The 20,751-nt window shown below is 39.8% G+C and overlaps 2 protein-coding genes across 3 annotated transcripts; one reads left to right on the forward strand and one right to left on the reverse strand.

Annotated features, from left to right (window-relative positions):
- The first annotated feature begins 1,463 nt into the window (after nt 1-1,463).
- Nucleotides 1,464-8,042, forward strand: irak4 (interleukin-1 receptor-associated kinase 4). Of its 2 annotated transcripts, XM_014335315.2 has the most exons (11): nt 1,467-2,011; nt 2,114-2,259; nt 2,609-2,761; nt 3,202-3,362; nt 3,442-3,506; nt 3,601-3,715; nt 3,815-3,924; nt 4,521-4,707; nt 5,181-5,243; nt 5,661-5,825; nt 7,198-8,042. In XM_014335315.2, exons 1-11 carry the CDS (start codon nt 1,851-1,853, stop codon nt 7,258-7,260), a joined length of 1,389 nt encoding a protein of 462 aa, XP_014190801.1. In that variant the 5' UTR covers nt 1,467-1,850; the 3' UTR covers nt 7,261-8,042. The 2 variants fall into 2 exon arrangements, with proteins under 2 accessions (XP_014190802.1, XP_014190801.1); XM_014335316.2 differs by having other exon boundaries at nt 1,464-2,011; nt 5,661-8,042.
- twf1a (twinfilin actin-binding protein 1a) lies at nt 8,018-16,738 on the reverse strand. Its single transcript, XM_005927778.3, has 9 exons — nt 16,604-16,738; nt 15,179-15,259; nt 14,853-15,031; nt 13,723-13,818; nt 13,456-13,560; nt 11,618-11,743; nt 10,781-10,931; nt 10,516-10,637; nt 8,018-8,778 (listed from the first exon to the last, which is right to left on the reverse strand). Exons 1-9 carry the CDS (start codon nt 16,626-16,628, stop codon nt 8,611-8,613), a joined length of 1,053 nt encoding a protein of 350 aa, XP_005927840.1. The 5' UTR covers nt 16,629-16,738; the 3' UTR covers nt 8,018-8,610.
- Between the last annotated feature and the right edge of the window lie 4,013 nt (nt 16,739-20,751).

Genomic DNA, 20,751 nt, shown 5'->3' on the forward strand with positions numbered 1-20,751 from the left:
ATATATGTATATATTATGTAAGAACAAACATTCAAAGGAGTGAGAATTGTGTCCCATTCATGACTGAAAGTTTAATATCAAATGAGATCAAAACTCAAGCAAACCTGAATTTAACTTTTGCTTTGATGCAGTTTGGTGTGTGCACAGTGCAGCAGGTCTCTGTGGGTGGTTTGTTTGATGGTTTGAGCTGATGTTAATAGCTCAATAAATATCAAATGGATTTTAATTTCACTTGTTTGTATTAGCATTCAAAACATGTTATTGTAAGACTTTTCTGATGCAAAAAATAGGTTTTAATCTTGTGTGTGGTTTTTTCTCTGAAATTTATGTCTCACACACACGCATCTTGCACTTCATCACAAATCCACCCAGTAATCCATCCCATCCAGTAATACAGCTAGGCCTTCCATTTGCACATGGAACTGATCACAGTTCATCAAATACAGTGCAAATAGCAAATAACACACACCATAAACAGATCCAGCTTTTTTGTAACATAGAAACAAAAAAAAGGTACTCCAAGCAGTTTAGACCAAATGCCTCCAGCTGTTTGCCAAATTGGTTTGACATGAGATGGCTCAATCGAGGTCACCTCCTTGATGTGGTTTTAAAGTTTCCAAGAAAAAAAAAATCTGTTAAAGAAGTTTTTTTCCTGCAACACATTTGGGGAGTTTATTTGGGGAGTGGGGTTCTATGCTGGACTGTGAGTGGGATTTAAACACCAGTGAAAAAAAATTGTGCCTTATGGGTGATGGATAGGCTGATCGATACCTAACATCCTGCAAAAATGGCATCCTTTGGTTTATATTGTGTGTTGATGTAGCAACATAGGAGTTCAAAAATGTCCAGTTGAGTGTTAAAATACACAAATGGGTACAAAAAAGATGTTTGTTTTTTCCTAATACTTACTTATATAGTTATTCGATCACATTTCCAAATGAATGCGTGCGTGAAACCTAGAGTTCAATAAGAGAAGATGAAGATGGAGATTGAGAAGATGTTAAGGGAACTATTTTCTTCTGTTTTTGTGCATTTAAATTATATGCATACAAGTATTCTAATATTTGACATACGCAGCAGTTATTATGAATTCAATCACAGTTCTAAGGTCTCTTGGTTATTCATTCCATCCATCCTCTTCCGCCTATCCCAGATATCATTTGGGTGAGAGACAGTTTACACCCTGGACAGCTCGCCAACCTGACGCAGGACTAACACAGCAAAACAGGCAACCATTCACACCAACGGGCACCACTAACTACATGTCTTTGGAAGGCAGAGCACCCACGCAGACACCATGCAAACTGATCACATGACAGGCCCAGCCGAGTGGTGGACTCAAACCCAGGGTGTTCTTGCCGGATACCGTCAGTGTGCACCCACGAATGGAAGATTTGTTTTATTTTCATTATCCACTAGAGGGCACTGTGACACTGTAAATCTCCAAACCACCATCACACGACAGCTGTCTCCCTTTCTGCTCTTGTGTTATCAAAAAGATAATTATATGAATAACCACACGCAGGTTTATTGTTAGTTTGTTGTGCCCGCTTACAGGTAAGAACAGCCAGCACAGACTGTATTATACCATAGCACTCAATCTTTGCGTTTCCGCTTTGTAGGTGGAGACCTTTTGTAGGACAGCCCTGCTGTTTACGTTTGGGGAAGTTGCTCAATATCGGAAAACACTTTTTCTTTTAGGTATGTGAGCAAAACCTAACTGTTTGCGATTTTTCTGGGTTAAAGAATCCACTTGATGGAGTATAATTAACGTCTTCAGGTCTAAGATCATGACAACATGACTGTTAGATAAAACCCAATCTCAGGTTTGGTCACAAGCTCCCCTCAGAATGGATAATCCAGTAACTTCCGCTACTTATATTCGCAACATCGGTTTTCGTTTACGTCGTAAATTGTCCGATTTTTTGGATCCTCAGGAGAGGTGGAAAGAAGTTCTTGTAGATATACAGAAATCGAGCGGGGAGCCGAGGTATTCCCAGCTTCATGTCAGGTAAGATGCGGGCAAACTTTCTGACGTGCTTGCTTTTCATTGAATGAAATCACGCTGATTGTTTATTTATTGTTTACTGAATTTGTGCCGCTGTCTTTGAAGGAGATTTGAAGGTCTTGTTGCACAGGGTCGCAGTCCCACAGTGGAGCTGCTCAATGACTGGGGGACCACCAACAGCACAGTGGGTGAACTTGTGGACATTTTGAAGAGTCACGAGTTACTGGCTGCTGCCAGTGTTCTGCTACCTGGTATGACTTTTAAAAGCCATTAAATAATAACCACAAGCAACAGGTAGAATAAACCTGTTGAATCTTAACTTACAACAAATCTTTTTCCCAGTATCGCCCTCTTTTTAAAAAAAAAAAAAAATCTTGTAAGAAAATAAGATGTTAACCACGAGTTGTGAAATTGCAATAAGAGATGTAGCAAAAAAACTTCTGCACTTTTTGTGTAGAGGATGAGTAAACATCTGTTATGTTATATTAAAGGTGTGATGCCTGGAGCATGAGGAGAAACAGTCAAACCGCACTGATACAGGATGTAAAACCCAATCATTTATTCTGATCATTTTTCGTTTTTGTCCTCACACAATTGAAGAGTCCAGTCCACTGGAGACACAGCTGACTCCTTTAAAAACCCAAAGCACTGCTTCAACCAGAGTGCTGGAAGAGAGAGATGTGCAGCAGCAGCCCGTCACCACTGTGCTGCAGCTTCGAATGCCACAGGAGAACACCGAACCAATACACACAGGTCTTTCACTTTTTGATTATGTATTAATTTTACGTTCATATCTTGATTGAACATGTGACATTGAACGTATGACACGTATGACATTTATTAACACAGTCATTTATGAGTCATATTCATGCGATGTTTTAAGTAGATAATGCTCATCTTTCATTATCTGCTAAAAAGTCTGGTTTCAGTGAATTAAAATGTCATATCTTTCTCAGCACCATGTGAATCTGCCACTGCAGTACTAAAGTAGTGCAATAAATCTACTTGATTACATTAGAGCACTGTAAACTAAGCTGCTCTATAGTGGTGTAGTGTAGTCAACAAAGATGATCTTTTGATTTCGATGCCGCTTCTTCGTAAAGATGTGATTTTATGTAATCGACAGCAGGTGGCAGCGTTGGGCTCTTGATCAGAGAAGTTAATGAGGCAGTTTACTGTGTCTCCCTCCTTAGGCTTCTCCAGTTTCTTATATAGTGACCTGATGAGGATCACAGGCAACTTTGATGACCGGTCCACGTCAGCTGGTGGCAGCCGAATTGGAGAGGGAGGCTTTGGGACGGTATACAAAGGTCTCCTGAATGACAAACCAGTTGCAGTGAAAAAACTCAATCCAGTAAGTGGAAATATTTTTAACAGAACCACATGCCTCTGTGTACTGCTGTTAATTGCATCTGAGATATTGTATTATTTAGGTGGATGACATACCACTGGACAAGTTGCAAGATCAGTTCAACCAAGAGATCCAGACTCTGAAAGTGTAAGTTTCCCTCAGGAAGAAGGTGAAGAAGCATATTTAACATACATGTATTTACAAATGCAGGTATGGTTTAATAACAGCATTTGTTCCACAGGTTGAAACACGAGAACTTGGTTGACATGGTTGGATTTTCCTGTGACGAACAGCACCTATGTTTAGTGTACGCTTTCATGGCCAATGGATCGTTATTAGACCGACTGGCTTGCTTTGTAAGCATTATTTACTCTTCTACACAAACAGTCTGCTTTTCAGTCCCTGTGCATTCATAAAGGGATTTAATTACATGCTTTTTTTTTTTGTTTATTTAGGAAGGAAGTCCTCCACTTTCCTGGCACCACAGGTGCTTGATAGCAGAAGGGACAGCCAAAGGTTTGGAGTATCTGCACTCCAACCATCACGTCCACAGAGATGTTAAAAGGTTCATAGTGCGAAAGCTTTCATTGTTATTGGTTTAGAGATGTCCTACAAAGAAGAGAGAAAATGTCCCGTTTTTGATGTCCCGTACCTTTATGGAACACTATGCAAATTACATCACATTACTGTTTTAGACAAAGAACCAAAAAAAGACTTTGGGGATGTAGAAAAAGCTTTCCCATATGGTTCTCTGCAGATCATATGACAAAATTAAACTAAATTAAAAGTAGAAAAAGGTTTCATTTACACTTGTATTCATGTCCCTGTTCAGAGGCGCATGAAAAAACTGATGCCACACCTAGATTTATTTTATTTTTGTTTAATCTGATGACACCACTAGTAGCTAGTAGTTTAAGTTAACATGAAGATCACGAACAGGTTCATTAGTAATGCAACAGTACAGTTTGGGCACGAAAGGTACAGTTTGGTAATTTAGTGAGTTTTATAGAGGCTCATAAGCAAAATCATGCAAGAGGTATTGATGTTTTAATTTAACTCTTGGCAAGGAAGCCAGTAAAATCACATTTCCCTAAATGTAGAAATATACATGACACATGACTGGATGTTTTGTTGCTCACTCTGGTATTTCTTCCCTGTTAGTGCGAACATCCTGTTAGATGAACACTTTGTGGCCAAAATCTCAGACTTTGGTCTGACGAGAGCATCGGCCAAGCGAACCTCGACGACCATGATGACTGAGAGGATCGTGGGTACCCGTGCGTACATGGCACCGGAGGCGCTAAGAGGAGAGATCACACCAAAATCCGATGTCTTCAGTTTTGGAGTGGTAGGCTTTCTTCAGACACACACACTGATACACACAGGTAGGGCTGGAGAAACTGCAGCTGTAATGTAAAATGTAGAGCAGTACCGGTACTCAGCACTTTCCTTGACTCCAAGGTTCTCCCAAACTACTGACACATATATAACTGCAGGACACAAGCGTTGCAGTATACTTTTTTCAGTATTTGTGAAATAAGAGCTCTATATTGTTTATCATCTGTCATTATCCCAAATCTGCTGTGGGACACAGCGATACGTATTAGTAGCTATAATTGTCAAACATAGGTGATTATTAGGTGATCATTAGATGATTTCCGGGATCAGTACTTTAGTAGAATCTCTGACCTTGCCACAAAGCATATGCATTCCTACATGCTGTGGGAATACTGCAGTGTTGGCGATGTTACCCACCACCACATGTAAGTTTTCCTGTTGCCCAGAGCCGTGCGATTAACCCCGTCTCTCTGCCATCTACAGGTGTTGTTAGAAATATTGTCTGGACTCCCGCCAGTTGATGAAAACCGGGAGCCACAGTTCTTGGTAAGTTACACAAAAGAGGCTTTCATCTTGTTACCTGCCAAGCTACACTTTGTGCTTCCAGCTTATTAAAGGCCTGACTTTGCCTTTAATAAGTCAGGGAACATTATCGGTTAATAGTCAATTTGTTAAGGATTTAAACAAAAAAGTTCAAATCTTCCACCTTTAAAAGTTTCATCTGTGCTCATCATGTGCTGATACTGCATTTGATGTTTAATATACAAGTCAGCATCTATGGAACATGCTTGCAGAAGATGATTGTTACATCACTGTGTGTGTGTGTGTGTGTGTGTGGCTGTGTGTGTGTGTGTGTGTACGTGGTGTTGTGTGCGTTGTTGCGGTGTGTGTGCGCGTGTGTGTGGCTGTGTGTGGCGCGTGTTTGTGTGCGCGTGTGTGTGTGTTCCCTACTTCATTTCCTAGATGGAGATGAGGTATGACATAGATGATGAAGATGAGGAGCTGACTCTGGAGGATTTTGTGGACAAAAAGATGAAAGCCTGGGAGCTGAGCCAGGTGGAGAGTATTTACTCCTTGGCATGCAACTGCCTCCATGACAGGAAAAACAGACGGCCTGTCATCAGACAGGTACAGGAACGATCCCAGCAGATTTAATGTATAGGTCAAGCTACTGTGTTGGCATCTGCACAGCTTTTCACCTTGAGCTGTTTGCCTGTGTTATGTGCCTCTGCTGGACCTGGCTGAATGAAGAAATCCCACAAAGGGATTTTTTTTGTTTTAGTTTTTGAAAAGAGGATCATTAACAACTGAGTCGGGTCATTGTTTGGGTTTTTTTTTTTAATGGCATTTATTAGCAAAAATACATTCACCTGTTTAACTGCTTATTAACACTAATATCTAAACAGCCAATCACATAGCAGCAACTGACTGCCGTATAGGCGTGGCTGTGGTCATTTAAGCACCTCGAGGTGACTTTTGTTGCGATTTGATGCTGTGTAAATAGCACATAACCATTTCCAGTGAGTGGCAGTTTTGAAGGTGAAAATGCCAGAGATCAAAGGAAAATGGGCAGACCGTTTAAAGCTGATAGGAAGTCAACAGTACTTGTTATCTTAACAAGGTATGCAGCAGAGCATCTCTGAATGCACGACATGTTGAACCTTAAAGCAGATGGGATGAGCAGCAGAAAGCCGAGGCCACAGTTCACTCAGACAACAGAACATTGGAAAAACATTGCCCAGGCCAATAAGTCTTGATTTCTTCTATGACATTTAGATGATAGGATCAGAATTTGGCAAAAACAGCATGAAAGTCCAGCAATGTACCAAAACCTCAGGCTGCTGCTGGTGTCATGGTGTGGGGGACATTGTCTTATCACACTTTGGACCCCTTAATACAAACTGAGCGTTTCTTAACCACCACAGCCCACCTGAGTGTTGTTGTTGACCGTGACCACAGTAAACCGACGTTTTTATGACTGCTTCCAGGAAGGTAACACACCATGTCACAAAGCTCAGATAGTCTCAAACTGGTTTCCTGAACATGACGAGTTCACTGTAATTGAATGGCCTCCACAGTCACCAGATCTTAGCCTTAATAGAGCATGTTTGGGACGTGATAGAAAGGGACATTTGCATCATGAATGCATGATGCAAATGTCCCTTTCTGCCACATCCTGACAAATCTGTGTGGCGCTATATTAACCAAAATCTCTGAGGAATTTTCCAACACTGTGTTCAATCTGTGCTGCAACGAATTAAAGCAGTTCTAAAGGCAAAAGGGGCCCAACTTGATATAGCAAGGTGTACCTAATAAAGTGTATGGGGAGTCTATGTAATAACAAACATATTATTTAGGGGATTTAGGGAGCAAATGCAGGCAGTAAGAGAACGGTGACTGCACTCTTGTCTTGTTGAACTAAAGGAAAATGTCATATTGTTGCTACGATATATATATGCTAACTTCATGATGTAGTCATGATTGTTGTGTGTCTGAACAGGTTTACGCGGAGATTCACGGAGTCGTCAAAAACATTGCACTGGATCTTGATAGAAAGGCGTGAAGCAAAGCATCGTGGGAATTGTGAGCTTGCTTCAAACTGCAGACTGACAGAAGAATTACTGCACTGTTTTTTTTTTTTAAAGGCATGTAGCTTACGTGTGTAATTCCTGTAAAAATACTGCTGAATACATTTCTGTGCGGCCTTTAAACAAATCTAATGGCCGAACTCTTTCAGAATGCTGATTGGTTGTTCTTCCCAGTGTTAAATGTATTTATTACGAACAATTAAAGAAGTGAAAGAAAGTGATTTAAATATTTTATTTTTCTTCTTCTTTAAAAGAATTATAAGAAAACATAAGACCAAACATGATTTTTCTATTATAATGACACTGTATGAACATAAAGGGATATTCCCTTCAAACATGAGGTGAGCGAAGTAGTTTGCCTAATATTAATCAGTACATCAGTGGATGTGGCAACATTTTGATCAAGGTAATTATATTATTCCCTTTCCCATCCAGTAGCGTGGCATTCCCTGTCATTATGGGAACCAGAAAAGCTGGAAAAGCTTCCTTCCTTGTGAAATCTGAAATGTGTGGATGTAATATTTCTGGAAGCCCCAGTTCTTTCACTGTGATCCTTACCGACGTGGACATCTACCGCAACAGACCAGACTGTTTCTTAATCAAAGAGCATCACACAGCTACAATATGTACATTTACAGCACTTGCATAGAAAAATAAGTATCTCAGCAGATGATTTTTTTCATGTAAACCACAGTTATATCAAAAAAGAAGTCTTTTTTTTTTTTTCTTTCCCCCCCCAATATAAAATGAATCATCAGACACAAGTTTGAGAATTTTTTTTTTTCTGCTTTGGAGCACCTCATTGTGCAAACAGTAGGAGACAAATAATCAACACATTAGACACAGAAACATTAATTGACACGAGGAGGAATGGAAGTTAGGAATTTGAGCACGTGAACACAAAATGGGGTCTTTTCATCACATCGGCGCAAGTTCACATTAGTTACACTAACATTTTTGAAGTCTCAGAGCTGGCAACGATGTGAAAATTAAAAAAAAACAACCTCGTCTTTGACTTGGTTTGGGCCTCTCTGAATTATAGTAAAAGGGTTTTTATGAATGTACTAACCTACATGAATGTACTTCCATTTGGCAAGCTACAAATGGAAATTCTGAAGTGTGTCATTGCTCAGTTGTCCTTGGCGTGCATAGCTGGGTCTGTGGGTGAACTCTGTGGGAATTTGAGGTTTTTGTCTTATTATTTTAAACAAGCGTGTCGAAAATGATTAACCCCCCCTCCCTCCTGCCTTCCCCTCCCCAAAGCAGGAATGTTCCTCTGTGGACCGTGCTCGGGGTAGAGGTGGTGGTCGGGCGGTGAGGTCTGTTTAATCTTCCTCCTCTCTCTCCCCCGGTGGTCGGGTGATGCGGCGGCCGCCCTTCTTACCAGCGGGGCCTTTGGGCTTGGCAAAGCGCTGCTTGTGTGCGTGCTGTTTGGGATGCACCTCCTCGTACAAGAAATCACTTGTCAGTTCTTCTCCGTTTTCTATTTCCAACTGGGAAACAGAAATATTTAAAAAGTGCATTAAAAAGATCAGCTGGACCACTGGTGCATTGTGTGACAGATTAAAGGAAAAACATTCACCCTTGTGCCCAACATTGAGCATGCTGTTTGAGGCCCATTAGAAAGGGTCACTACAAATGAGTTCTAAGATGACAACATGGCTTTTATTTGTATGACGGATGTTTAATCTGAACAGACAGTAAATTCTGAAAGTGTTCCTGAGCCTGTGCAGCGTTTTCCATGACATGTGTGCTGTTTAAAATACAGCGCATGTGCTCGAATCGATCCAAATATAGATAGTATCAATGCCACGCTGGTATTGGTGTCAGATCAATATTAGTGCCATATTATTCAGAATCAGAATACTTTATTGATCCCTGGGGGAAATTATTTAATTATTTAATTATTTAATTAAATTATTAATGCTTTGTCTCCATCCTTTTCTCTCAGTTCAGTATGTAGCCCACTGAATTGTGTTAAAAAAAAATCTTTTTTTGAGAAAAACTCAATTTAAATGGAAAAAAACTATGAAAAATGTCTGAACGTTTTTGTTGACTGTCACGTTCAGAATTTGCAAATTGATGCCGATTTATCTCATAAATCATGACACACTTCTCTCCCCTACATAAGCTGTATTAATACATTAAAAGCATTGGCAATATGATGTGTAATGTAATGTGGAGTAAATTAAAGGTAGAGTGCCCTTCACCACCATCATCAAAACACCTTATGAGGAAAATATGCTTTGGAAGCATGGCGCTCCACCCTTCCTGTAAATGCCTGGAGATTTACTGTAGAATCAATAATAACACTCTGTAGGTTTTCAGTCTTGTTTAAGCAATACATGTAGAATAAGGTTTACATTTGTAATCAGTCATATCAGCCACCAAAACCATTTTAAACTCTGTATGGAACACAGTACACAAATACTTTTGTTTTCAGGAAATCTCTTATGTAAATAAATGATATTTATTTTACATAAGACATTTGATTATTATAGTATATCATAGGGCTGTTCGATATAATGATATATATCGGATGACGATATAAAAACGTCTATCGTTTCATTTTATGCTATCGTTTGTTTCGTGGTGTCGCAAAATAAACTGTTTGCGACAATATTTTTTCATCGTTTTGATGGTCACTGTAGTGGTTATATTAATTTCTTGAAGTTCTCTCTTTCTCTTATATGTAATATAACCACACTACAGACGGACAAGCACCTGTTTTTATGCGTTGTCGTTAGCAACAGCGACAGCAACACCTTTGCGTGTCCGCTTGTTTATGTTCCACATAAACCTTTCACAATAAAGCTCAAGATCCTGTTGAGACTTTTCAAAATAAACTGAATCACGTGAAAGAGCAGATTATTTACGGATGAGAATTAAAAAAGAGCCGCCAGGTGCTAAAAAATAAACCTTAGACTCAAACGTTAGAACAGGCTTTTCCCCGCAGCACGCCGTGTAATAAATACAAAGAAAACGGTGGCCGTTACAACTTATGTCTAAAAATGTATCGTTTCATGCATCGGTTAAAACACTCTACTCCAGGTACATGAGCAGCTGGAAACACTTCACACAAGTCGAGCTGCCCAAGATTGACAGAATTTACAGAAAATTTTGCGATTTATATCGTTATCGGGATTCGGGACGATAGAATTCTTATATCGGGATATGAGATTTTGGTCATATCGCACAGCCCTAGTATATCACAAAACACAGTGTCTTACTTTTTTCTCAATCTCAATCTGGAGATTGTTTTCCACCATGTCGACCAAGGGATTTTTGCAGCTGGAATACAGCATCCTCTCTTTGATGCTACACTTGTACCCTGGCATAGAATAAATGAAGACTACAAAGAAAGAAGGAAAGGACAGTGAGATGGGAATCACGTGAAGCACCATTCAGAGCAGAACAACACAGAAACCTGCACAAAATACAGTGTTTGTTTGTTTTTTTCCTGCTGTTCGTAATAACCCGTGGGAAATCATTTACCTGTGGACTCTAAGTAGTCGCCCTCATGGGAATGTTTGTAGAGGAAGAAGTGGTAACGTGGAGTATCTTTAGGGATTCTCATTGGGAGATCTTTCAGCTCCGTTGGCTCAGTGCCGCACAACCGAATGAGCTCCTGTTCAGCATCTAATTTCTTTTTTGACAAAAGAAGCAAAAAGTTACCCTTTAAGCAAGCCGAGTGCTCCTGTAACTACAAGCTCCCTGCTTTGGTTACTAGACAATGTGAAAAATCTAGGTGGTGCCAGTAAATACCAAACACCTCCCTTTACTCTACATGCTAATGTGATCCTCAGCAGCAAGGAGTAAAACTAGTAAGGATGAATAGAACCCACAAAAGAAAGAAATGCACTTTAACTAAGCTTTTAGACTCATGAGAAGGAAATCTGATGCACAACCACAACAGTGCTACAATTATTCCTTTGTACTGGACTCATCTGATCTTGTGACACAAACCGTCAGAATTTCAATGAGCAGAATTTACACAAAGGCTTTTTGGACAAACTGAGTAACTCATTGTGTCAAACTAGAAAGGTCTCCTCGCCAAAACAATCGGCATCTTTCCAAACACAAGGTAAAAACTCCAACTGCACATTCAAATTATTGAATATGAATATGTCAGTGCTGAGCTAATTACTGTCATTTAGACCAGGATACAGCCTTGCAGACGTGTATGCAGAAAGCTGCAGACACCAGGAGTATGTGGCTGGCCTTACAATACTTTGTAATCCCATGGCATGTAAAAATGCCCAGATGTAGTGCTGTGACAGGTATGCTGACACTTGGCCATGTAGAGGCTAATAACCCCAGCTAATAACTCACCAGTTGTACGTAGTTGATTTTCTTGTCCCTGAAACGTTCAAGTGCTGCGATGGCATCTTTATGAATAGGGAAAGCCACTCCCTGCAGAGTCTGCTGCTTGGTGTCCACACTGATGTCAGTCTGCACCTAAACACACCACAAACGAAGACACAGAAACAAGACACACTTTGAGTTCTACAGTTACATTATCGTCATTAAAACACTACAATTGACAAAAACACTGAAAAATGATATCAAAGCCGTTAAAGTAGGCCGATCAGAGCATTACTTAGCAAGCATCAAATGTCTTCAAAATCAAAACATAAGCCACAATAATTCAATAAGTGTAATCATGTGAGGGCACACCGTTAAAAAAAAAGAACACAAAAAAAACTTTTTAGGATTACAAGTGCTTTGCACATCTTCAGAGCTACACCTGATGATTACAGATGAGGTGCTTGTATCGAAGTGACAAGGCGCCTCCGAGAAATTGCACTGAAAACTGGAAATTCTGGAAGGATTACACTGATGGATTGCATCTATTTTTAGAGGCTTGTTCCCACAAAATGAAATGCCATGCAAACATGATTGAGCCTCCCATGTAGCTATCGCGCATACCAAAAAGGATTGCAGGTCTCTTATCCATCTGCTTGGAAAAAAGCATGCAGTCTCCGAGGCAAAGCAACAATAAATATTTCAAAGGCTTTTTGAGCTAGGCAGTACAGATTAACAGTATATCATCTTCCTTCAACAGCTGGGCAAGTGGGAAGAGCAAAAAAAAACCTCACTTCCCATTTGCTCAGCTGCTTTTAATTGACCGTACTTTTGGAGACAGCCTGCACTCTACTCAGAGCACTTCCATATATGGTAAGAAAGATAGTTCTTGTTCATGTGGCGGAGCTGGGAGAGCAGCAATTAGAAACAGGTTGTTTCTTAACACTGAAGAAATTCTCGGCAAAATTCTAGGAATACTCTCCAGAAGTAATAAGATTGAAACTTCAAATGTTCCCATTTTCATTTGTCTGTTGGAGTCTATGTGGCACATCCCCGGAGACCTTGATATCAGCACTGTAAACACTGCTGACGACACTGCCTGCAACAAGTATCACATTACAGCACTTCTTTATCTGATCACAACAAAGGCACAAGCCATTAATGCAGCTCACCTGTACTCTTGTGACCAATCACTGCCAAATACTAAGAGCTACAGAACCCTCTCATTTGCATTTAGCTCCCAACATGTAAATGTTCGATTAGAACAATCAAAAAGCTCTTCTTTTAGTCCCTTTGCTGATTAGACTAACCAGTGTTTACAACTCTAAACAGCACGTTTTGTGGAGCTAAGGATATACACACAGCTAATAGCTTTATCTCTTCCCGATGCATTAGAACATCCTGCTGTTCTAATGAATCAGCATCTCTGCACTGCACTGATACTGCCAGGCAAGCATATGCACACTTGCATTGCTGCTGACCTTGCGCTGTTTGGAAAGCTTCAGCGCCAGCTTTCATTGATACCCTACACTGTACTGGTTTGGATTTACCTACCACACCCAGGATATGCAATGAGGAGGGATACCGCTGAGCTAAAGCAAGCCAGTGCTTTCTCCCAGTGAAGCCTCCAATGTGATAATGACGTAATGCCAAAAGAGAAACGAGAAGCCTAATCCACACCCACTTTAGAACACTTCAAGCCAGAGAACTTGTCAACAAGTGACCGCATGTGTGCAGCAAGCACTGCATCGTTTCCTCCAAGATGATGACAACTCTAAGCGGTGACCAAGTGATAAAATCCAAATCACTTGTCTGTGTGTGTGTGTGTGTGTGTGTGTGTGTGTGTGTGTGTGTGTGTGTGTTACCTCATTCAGTTTGATCTGCCTCAGTTCCTCTTCTGCAGCAGTAAGAGGCAAAGGAGCAGCTTGAGAGGTCAGATGTTTCTTGTAACCACTGAGGCTCAAATCATCCTGCAGGTAAAGAACAGCCCAATCACACGGCATGCAGAAACACACACTGACTCACTGTTACTGATATAGTAATCACAGTTCCTATTAGGTGCTAAACACTAACACTGACATTTAACTTGGCACTGTTAAGCTACTGAGTAACAAGCCTTTCACTTGACCAACCTTGCTGGTACCAAAAATCTCATCCTTGATGTGCCCGCCTCCAAACTCCTTCTTCAGTGTTGCTCTGGTAGCAGCATATAACATTTTGTGTCGCACCTGTTGTGAATATCCAAAAAAAAGAAAGAAAAAAAAAAATTTAGCAAACTTTACACAGGACATAAGGCAATGAGAGCTTTATCTTTAAAGGAAAAAAAAAAACATTTTATTGTTGCTTGCCTTAAAAAAAAAAAAGTGAGAAATATTATAATACATATTACAGCCGGTGCTTCTGTCAAGACATTCTTACATGTGTTTGCTGGTTTATTGCTGCATTTCCTGTCATAAAAATAGGGAACTGCTCAAATTCATAGTTACACTAGTGGTAACCAAAACTTTACAAGATACCTTTAAATATCAAACGTGTGATTTAAGGCTACGTAAATCCAGCTCCAGTTCTAACGAAGTGAAAAAAAAATGCACATGATAAAAACGAGTGCATGCATGCATTGGAAAAATGTTTTGCAACTTCCAAGCAAGCCTAAACCTGAAGGCTCGTGCTTTATACTAGACGTCAGGAATGCTGAGCTCAGCTCCTCCTTCAGAAAGTGATTCTAAAGTCCACCGTGCTACAAATAATCCTCCATTGCACTTTATCTGGGCACCAGTCGCTTCTCCTCGCAACATTCCCCATTTCACTGCTACAGAAACACACTTGTGTGTTATTTGTTACGGCTATTCTTATTCACAGCAACTTCAGGCTGCAAGTGGTTCATCAAGTTTCAGTGAGACCAAACAACAATGACTTAAATGACACTGTGCGAGACAAGAACGCATAAATTGCAAGCACACACATTTGCATTACAACAAAACACCAATGCATGATAGGAATATGCCACCTAAAAGCAATGAGGGTAAATTTTAAATCAAGAAGGAGAGGCTGAGGCTATGCACCGTGTTATTTGGAAAAACATAATTTACCCATATTTAGCTTTCAAGAGGTCTGTTAGGAAATAATGAATGCATTTAAAAGAACGGCTGCCTTGATGTGGTAAACCCCACCCGTCTGATACCCATAGCAGAGAAGGACAAATGCCATGCAGAATGGAAAGCTATTCATTAAAGCCGGGATAGTTTGGGTTTTTTTTCCTTACAGCAGAGTGGTCCGGTGACCAGGCCAGGAAGATCCACTCGTAGCCCTGGTTGTTATTGGAGTCTAGCCGGTATAGAACGTAGCAGGGCACATCATCGTCGAGGAGGGGTAGCACTAAAGAATCGTATTCCTGGTCCCATTTTTTAGATGCTTTCCTGCTGGCACCTAGAGTCAGCTGCTCTGGAGAGCAGATGTGGACAAAAAGAGAGACAGGAAAAAAAATCAGCAGTGCAAAGTTTTGTTTCTTTATAAAGAAATGCTAATGTCAGCTTTGGCAGACAATTAGGTAGAAGTAAACAAACTCCAGGACGCTAGAGCGCTGCTTACCATCCTTGATGACGATCTTTAGGGCACGATACTGATCCCCGCTCTTCGCACTGGCAAAGATATCCTTCACATCATTCCCCGCTGAGAAAAAAAAAAAAGACATAAGGTCAGGGTTTTCTTCCCCTCCTTTAAACAATGCAGGCTCAACAACACCACGCTCATCTTAACATGGCCATCATGAGTCATATGATTATGAGTCTACACCTAAAGGTTTAATGACTCATAATAGCCTATGAACCATCTGATGTCAGCCATTAGACAAAGGCCACAAAATGATCTTCTCATTAAGCATTCAGCACCTGCAGACCTTTGTAAAGTTAGCATTTTATCCCGTATTGCACAGGTTTTGAGTGAGCAGGCCATCAAGAAAACTTGTCAGTCCTATTATTTTGGTTCAACCTTTGATCTCAAACCCAGTCACAATAAATACAATTTTCTTTTAATAAATTTAAAAAGGGTGATAATTCAGATTCAAACCAACTTCTTAATAGCTGTAACACAAACCCCAAGAGCACCTTAATGGCACAAGTCCAACAAACTATTTAGACATTTTTAAAATCACTTTTGCAGGAAGGCACTAAAGAAAAATCTTCCATGTAACACAACACACAGGAATGCATGGTAGTAAATGAACTGGGTCATATTCCCTGAATTACTAGGATTCACTTTTGTTTTTCACCACCACCAAAATCTGGTGAGCTACAAACAACCACAAAAAGGGTTTAGCTTAGAGGAGCCCCTGTATTAAGCTTTATGTTTAACATATATATATTTAAAAGATAAAACAGAAAAAGAAAAAAACACTATTCGGACACAGCAGTAACAAGTACGTTTGTACTTTATTTTAAGGTTGCCTGATTTGTAAGTTTAACCTCGGGGGTTGTTTCTATTTTTGCTGCGATGCCATCGTGTATAACAAGTGGTCACGCCCTGCACAAATCCCTTTTTCTTTTAATTACAACACGGCTTAGGCAATGCCAGTACCATTCACGGATTATTGCAAACACCGACAGGTACCAGGCCAGCAGTTTGTCAAAATGAAGGCGTCGTCTGTCCATTCAAAATGTACTCAAAATCTAAACACTACCGGATTTATGCTTGATGCTAAAAGGCTGGGGAATTACAGGCTTTTCGAGCACTGCGAGGGTGAAAAAAGTATGAGTAGTCGTGTTTTAGGTCGCTCGTAAACTGATTAGAGACTCAGGATTAGATTTCCTGGTCATAAGTGTCCAAACAGGGCACGCACACACACATATGCACACATCAGGATAGCTCAAAGCTAGCTAGGAGTGGCTAGCTAACGTGACGCTAGCTTCCCCTTGCAATTAATTGTTGCAGGCGCTTAAAGCTCGCCGGGCAATCAGACACGCAGCAAAACAAAACACGTAAAGGCCGAAAGCTGTGAATCAGAAAGAAAGCATCTACCTTGAATGCCCGTTTGATGTGACATTGTGGCTTTCGTCGGATAAAAGGCTGATGCGGCTGATCAGGCGAAACCAGGGCAGAGAAGCAGGAAGTGGACTACATCGGCGAGACCCGCCCCGAGTCTGTCGTCACTAAAATCCTAACAGGAAGGTAATCGTGTTTTATTTTAATATGTGTGTTTTTTTCAGTCTTTAAAAAAAACAAAAAACGGAGACGATACTTCACTCTTTATTTGTCGCTGCTTTCTTTTTGTCAAATATGAAAACTGTGTTCTAGCTTTTTTTTTAATTTTTACTTTCCTGTGGAAAAATGAACCATACAGTTTGTTGATTTCTGCTGAGCTGTGTCATTCAAAGACTCGGCGTGTAGCATTTATAAATACTGGGGTTCTTTTGTCACATTTGATTAAAAAAAAAAAAAAAGACAGATAAATATCGACTAGTAAAGTCCTGCACCTGAATGAAAACGACCAATCAAGGGGAGGGGGCGTGCCTAATGGTTGCTACGTGCATCATACCTTTGCTGTGAATTAAATTGGACTCTTGGACTCAACAGGCCAAGATATTCTATAACTTCTTTTATTTTTTTGTCTCTTTTGGTTATGTAGTGCATGCTCGGTATATTCTAGTATATTTAGCAGTACTTTCTACACAAACTATGTACTTGTTTTTATTGCTGTTCTGTGTGAAGTCTCATTTTTTTCATTCACCTTTTATCTGCAGGTGCATGTGGCCTCTTGGTGAAGAGGTGGAAGAACTCTGGTGTGGACTGCCTACCAGCCAGGAAACCAGTGGCTCTTTGCGTGGCTTCCTGCTTTCAGAGGTCACAGTCACACCTTAAAACTTGCAGTGATGATTATTTTCATGATAGAATAAAATACAATACAATAGCCTTTTATCAGTTTTTCTGAAAACAGGCTTTGTTTTGCTTTCTTTTTCATTTTTACAACTTCTGCTTCTTCTTCCTGATAAAGAACTCAATTAATAGAATAGAACGGAACAGAATACCCAAACCTGGCTCAAGACTTGGCAGTTCATCTTGTAATCGGAAGGTTGCCGGTTCGAGCCCCAGCTTGGACAGTCGTTGTGACCTTGGGCAAGACCCTTCGTCTACTGGTGATGGCCAGAGGGGCCGATGGCGCGATATGGCAGCCTGGCTTCTGTCAGTCTGCCCCAGGGCAGCTGTGGCTACAACTGTAGCTTGCCTCCACCAGTGTGTGAATGTGAGAGTGAATGAATAGTGGAATTGTACAGCGCTTTAAGGTTCTTGAAAAGCGCTATATAAATGCAATCCATTATTGTCATTGTACATGTAAATGAAATTACGGAATTAAGTAATGATTTCAGCTCTATAAATTTAGAAGTAGTATTTTTCAGCATTGATTTTTTTGTTACTACAAATACAACAGTACAAATCCTTCTACTACACCTCTTCCAGAAGCTGAACTTAGAGCTTCTTTGAAAACAAAGGAGAAAGTGCAAGTGTTTGAATGTAAAAGTACAAGCACTAGCAGCAAACCTCTGTAAAATGTGTTTAGCTCTTATTAGTATCATTGCTGTAAATCATTTTTTTTGCAATTACTCTGATATATACACTATTGTTGAATCCCAGGATACTATTGGTGAGATGTTTTCATATTCATAATGGAAATAATAATGAAAAATAATAGTGACATTAAGTTAATGTGCTATCTTGCTGCACTTGTCCCTCTTATCTAGTAAAAACAGAGCTTCCTCCCTCTGACCTTTTTTTTTTTTTTTAGAAATATCTTTGCTGGTATAAAAAAGTCAAAATATATCTTGTATTTCACATTTTCACATGTGTTCATATGAGCATGGATGAAACGGGACATCTTGTTACACGGGGAACTAAAGGGGACCAGGCTTTGGGCAAGCACAGCAGCAGTACTCATATGCACACACCATTTTAAAATAAGACAATTACTTAGTCTCTTAGAAAAGTCAAAATACAAAAATTTAGAATTGCCAATTAACCTAAAACCAAGCCTTTGGACTGTCAGGGGAAGCCAGAGTATTGTGTAAGAATTCAAACAAGCACAGGGACAACATGCAAGCTTCACACAGACAAGCCAACACAAAGAAACAGACATTCATAGCACCAGGCACCAGCCACTGAAAAGAGTCAAGAGAGTCCTGGGTTTGAATCAACCAGCTGGCTGGCGCCCTTCTGTGTGGAAAATTCATGGTCTCCCTGTGCTGCTTGTGTTTTCTCGAGGTACTCCAGCTTTGTCTCTCATACAAAACACATTCATGTTCGGCTGACTGGCAATTCTAAATTGACTGTAAGTGTGAATGGTTGTTTGTGCAAATGTCGTAGCCCTGGTGACCTGACTAGGGGAAAACTCACCTCTCACTCTGACTCTACTGGTGGGTTTTCAGCCTATCCCCACCCCCACCCCTGTGGCTTTCTTCATTTCTTGTTTATATGTGTTCTTTGGTGATTACATATAAGTCTGTTTTTCAGTGTTTGAAAACAGACAAAAAAAATTCTGTACAAGGTAATAGATCTTAAAAGAACCTCACATTGGGACTCTGGACAAGGAAAACTGAAAACACTGTGGGTTTATTCCCATGGCTTATGTGATGCTAAAAGTCTATCCAGTTTACCACTTTCTGCCCAGCAGCGTGATTAATGTGTGAGACCTGTCCCAACATTCACAACACAGAAGGCAATCATATCCACAGCTTACCATGCTATTTCTTTTACAGTTTAAGGGTTAGTACTTAAGTTTCTTATTGCTTGTGTTTCTTAAAGGTGATATTTGGCTACTGAAGAAGCAGGTGTGCTTTCAGTTTCAATTTCTAGAAGACTGCATGCGATTTGTATTTTCACCAACATGCTGTTTTCTGTGCTAAATATACCTTTGGCTGTAGTGGCAAAGGAGCTTAAATTCTACTGCATTGGAGTCCAAAATAACTTTGGCTTATCCAGATGTGGCTTTGCATGCTATTTTTATTTTCATCAACACTGCACACTGGTAGAGTGCATCGCTAATCCTGCGTAACATTTGAAGATTTTCTGTTTCTTTTCACTTATTAAAAACAAAGGATTCTGTAATACATAGAGTGCCTAAAGTTTTATATGTGAATTCATAGACTGTACTATGCTGACAAGGGACACATTTCTACACAAGTTTATGTTAAATGAAAAAGCCAAGAAGAAAGGGTATAAGGATACTCTTTCGCATGTGTATTGGTCTTGGTATGTTGAGATGCCAGAAACCCACGAAGAAGAGCATCATATATATGCATATTCATGCTAACAGTTCTGGTTTATTTATGGGATATTTTAATGATATTCTATTAATGATATTTAAATTAAAGGGATAATAAAATAATAATGAATGCTTTACTCCACTATATGTGTATGGTATCTGCTTTTATAATGTAATAAGTTCCAAGAAATAAAGTCAACTTGTTTTCTGGTTTAAATTCAGCTATTTTCTTCAAGAAAAGAAAAAATAAAGCACTGATTGTATTTAATTATGGCTTAAGATGAATATTAATATAAAGATCAATATTCATTCATCTTTCATTTTTTTACATTTTATTCAGTTTTTCCACATCTCTGATCTGTCATACCAAGCCACGGGCTGCCTGCCTCTGGTCTCCTCTTTAAATAAATAAATGAGCCCCATGGCAGCAAATTCCCTTCTCAGCTTTGCATCAAGTATGACACACAGTCGCACAGGAAGTGATTTGAACCCCCCCCCTCCCCTTTTTTTTTTCTTTTCACAAAATAAACAGATTCTAGTGTGGCTGATGAAACCTGTGCTCTGTTACTAGTACATTTATGTGAAACAAAATAATTTACCAATGGTATTAAGCAAATTGTTTACTGAGCTCTGGTCCACTGATTGAGATGGGCTCATCTTCAACCATTCTTCGATGTGATGTAGATTTCAGAACATATAAATGAGTGTAAGTGTCTGATTTGCCATTATTGTGACCAGAGATGGGCAGTAACGCGTTACTGTAATCTGATTACTTTTTTCAAGTAACGAGTAAAGTAAGGGATTACTATTGCAAAAACGGTAATTAGATTACCGTTACTTTCCCGTAGGAACGCTGCGTTACTGCGTTACTAAAACCGTGATTTTTTGGAGAATGTCTCATGACAGTGACTAG

This window comes from Haplochromis burtoni, unplaced genomic scaffold (assembly GCF_018398535.1).
Source record: "Haplochromis burtoni strain Fernald_Lab_line unplaced genomic scaffold, NCSU_Asbu1 Contig_104, whole genome shotgun sequence".
Taxonomy (NCBI): Eukaryota; Metazoa; Chordata; class Actinopteri; order Cichliformes; family Cichlidae; genus Haplochromis; species Haplochromis burtoni.

Excerpts from the sequence above, each read along its gene's own strand:
- irak4 (XM_014335315.2), top strand. The coding sequence starts at position 1,851 with ATGGATAATCCAGTAACTTCCGCTACTTATATTCGCAACATCGGTTTT. Across the intron at positions 3,363-3,441 it reads CAGTGAAAAAACTCAATCCA|GTGGATGACATACCACTGGA; the intron begins GTAAGTGGAAAT and ends TGTATTATTTAG. Across the intron at positions 3,507-3,600 it reads GAGATCCAGACTCTGAAAGT|GTTGAAACACGAGAACTTGG; the intron begins GTAAGTTTCCCT and ends TTTGTTCCACAG.
- twf1a (XM_005927778.3), bottom strand. The coding sequence starts at position 16,628 with ATGTCACATCAAACGGGCATTCAAG. Across the intron at positions 15,032-15,178 it reads AAAGATCGTCATCAAGGATG|AGCAGCTGACTCTAGGTGCC; the intron begins GTAAGCAGCGCT and ends TCTGCTCTCCAG. Across the intron at positions 13,819-14,852 it reads GGTCACCGGACCACTCTGCT|GTGCGACACAAAATGTTATA; the intron begins GTAAGGAAAAAA and ends TATTCACAACAG.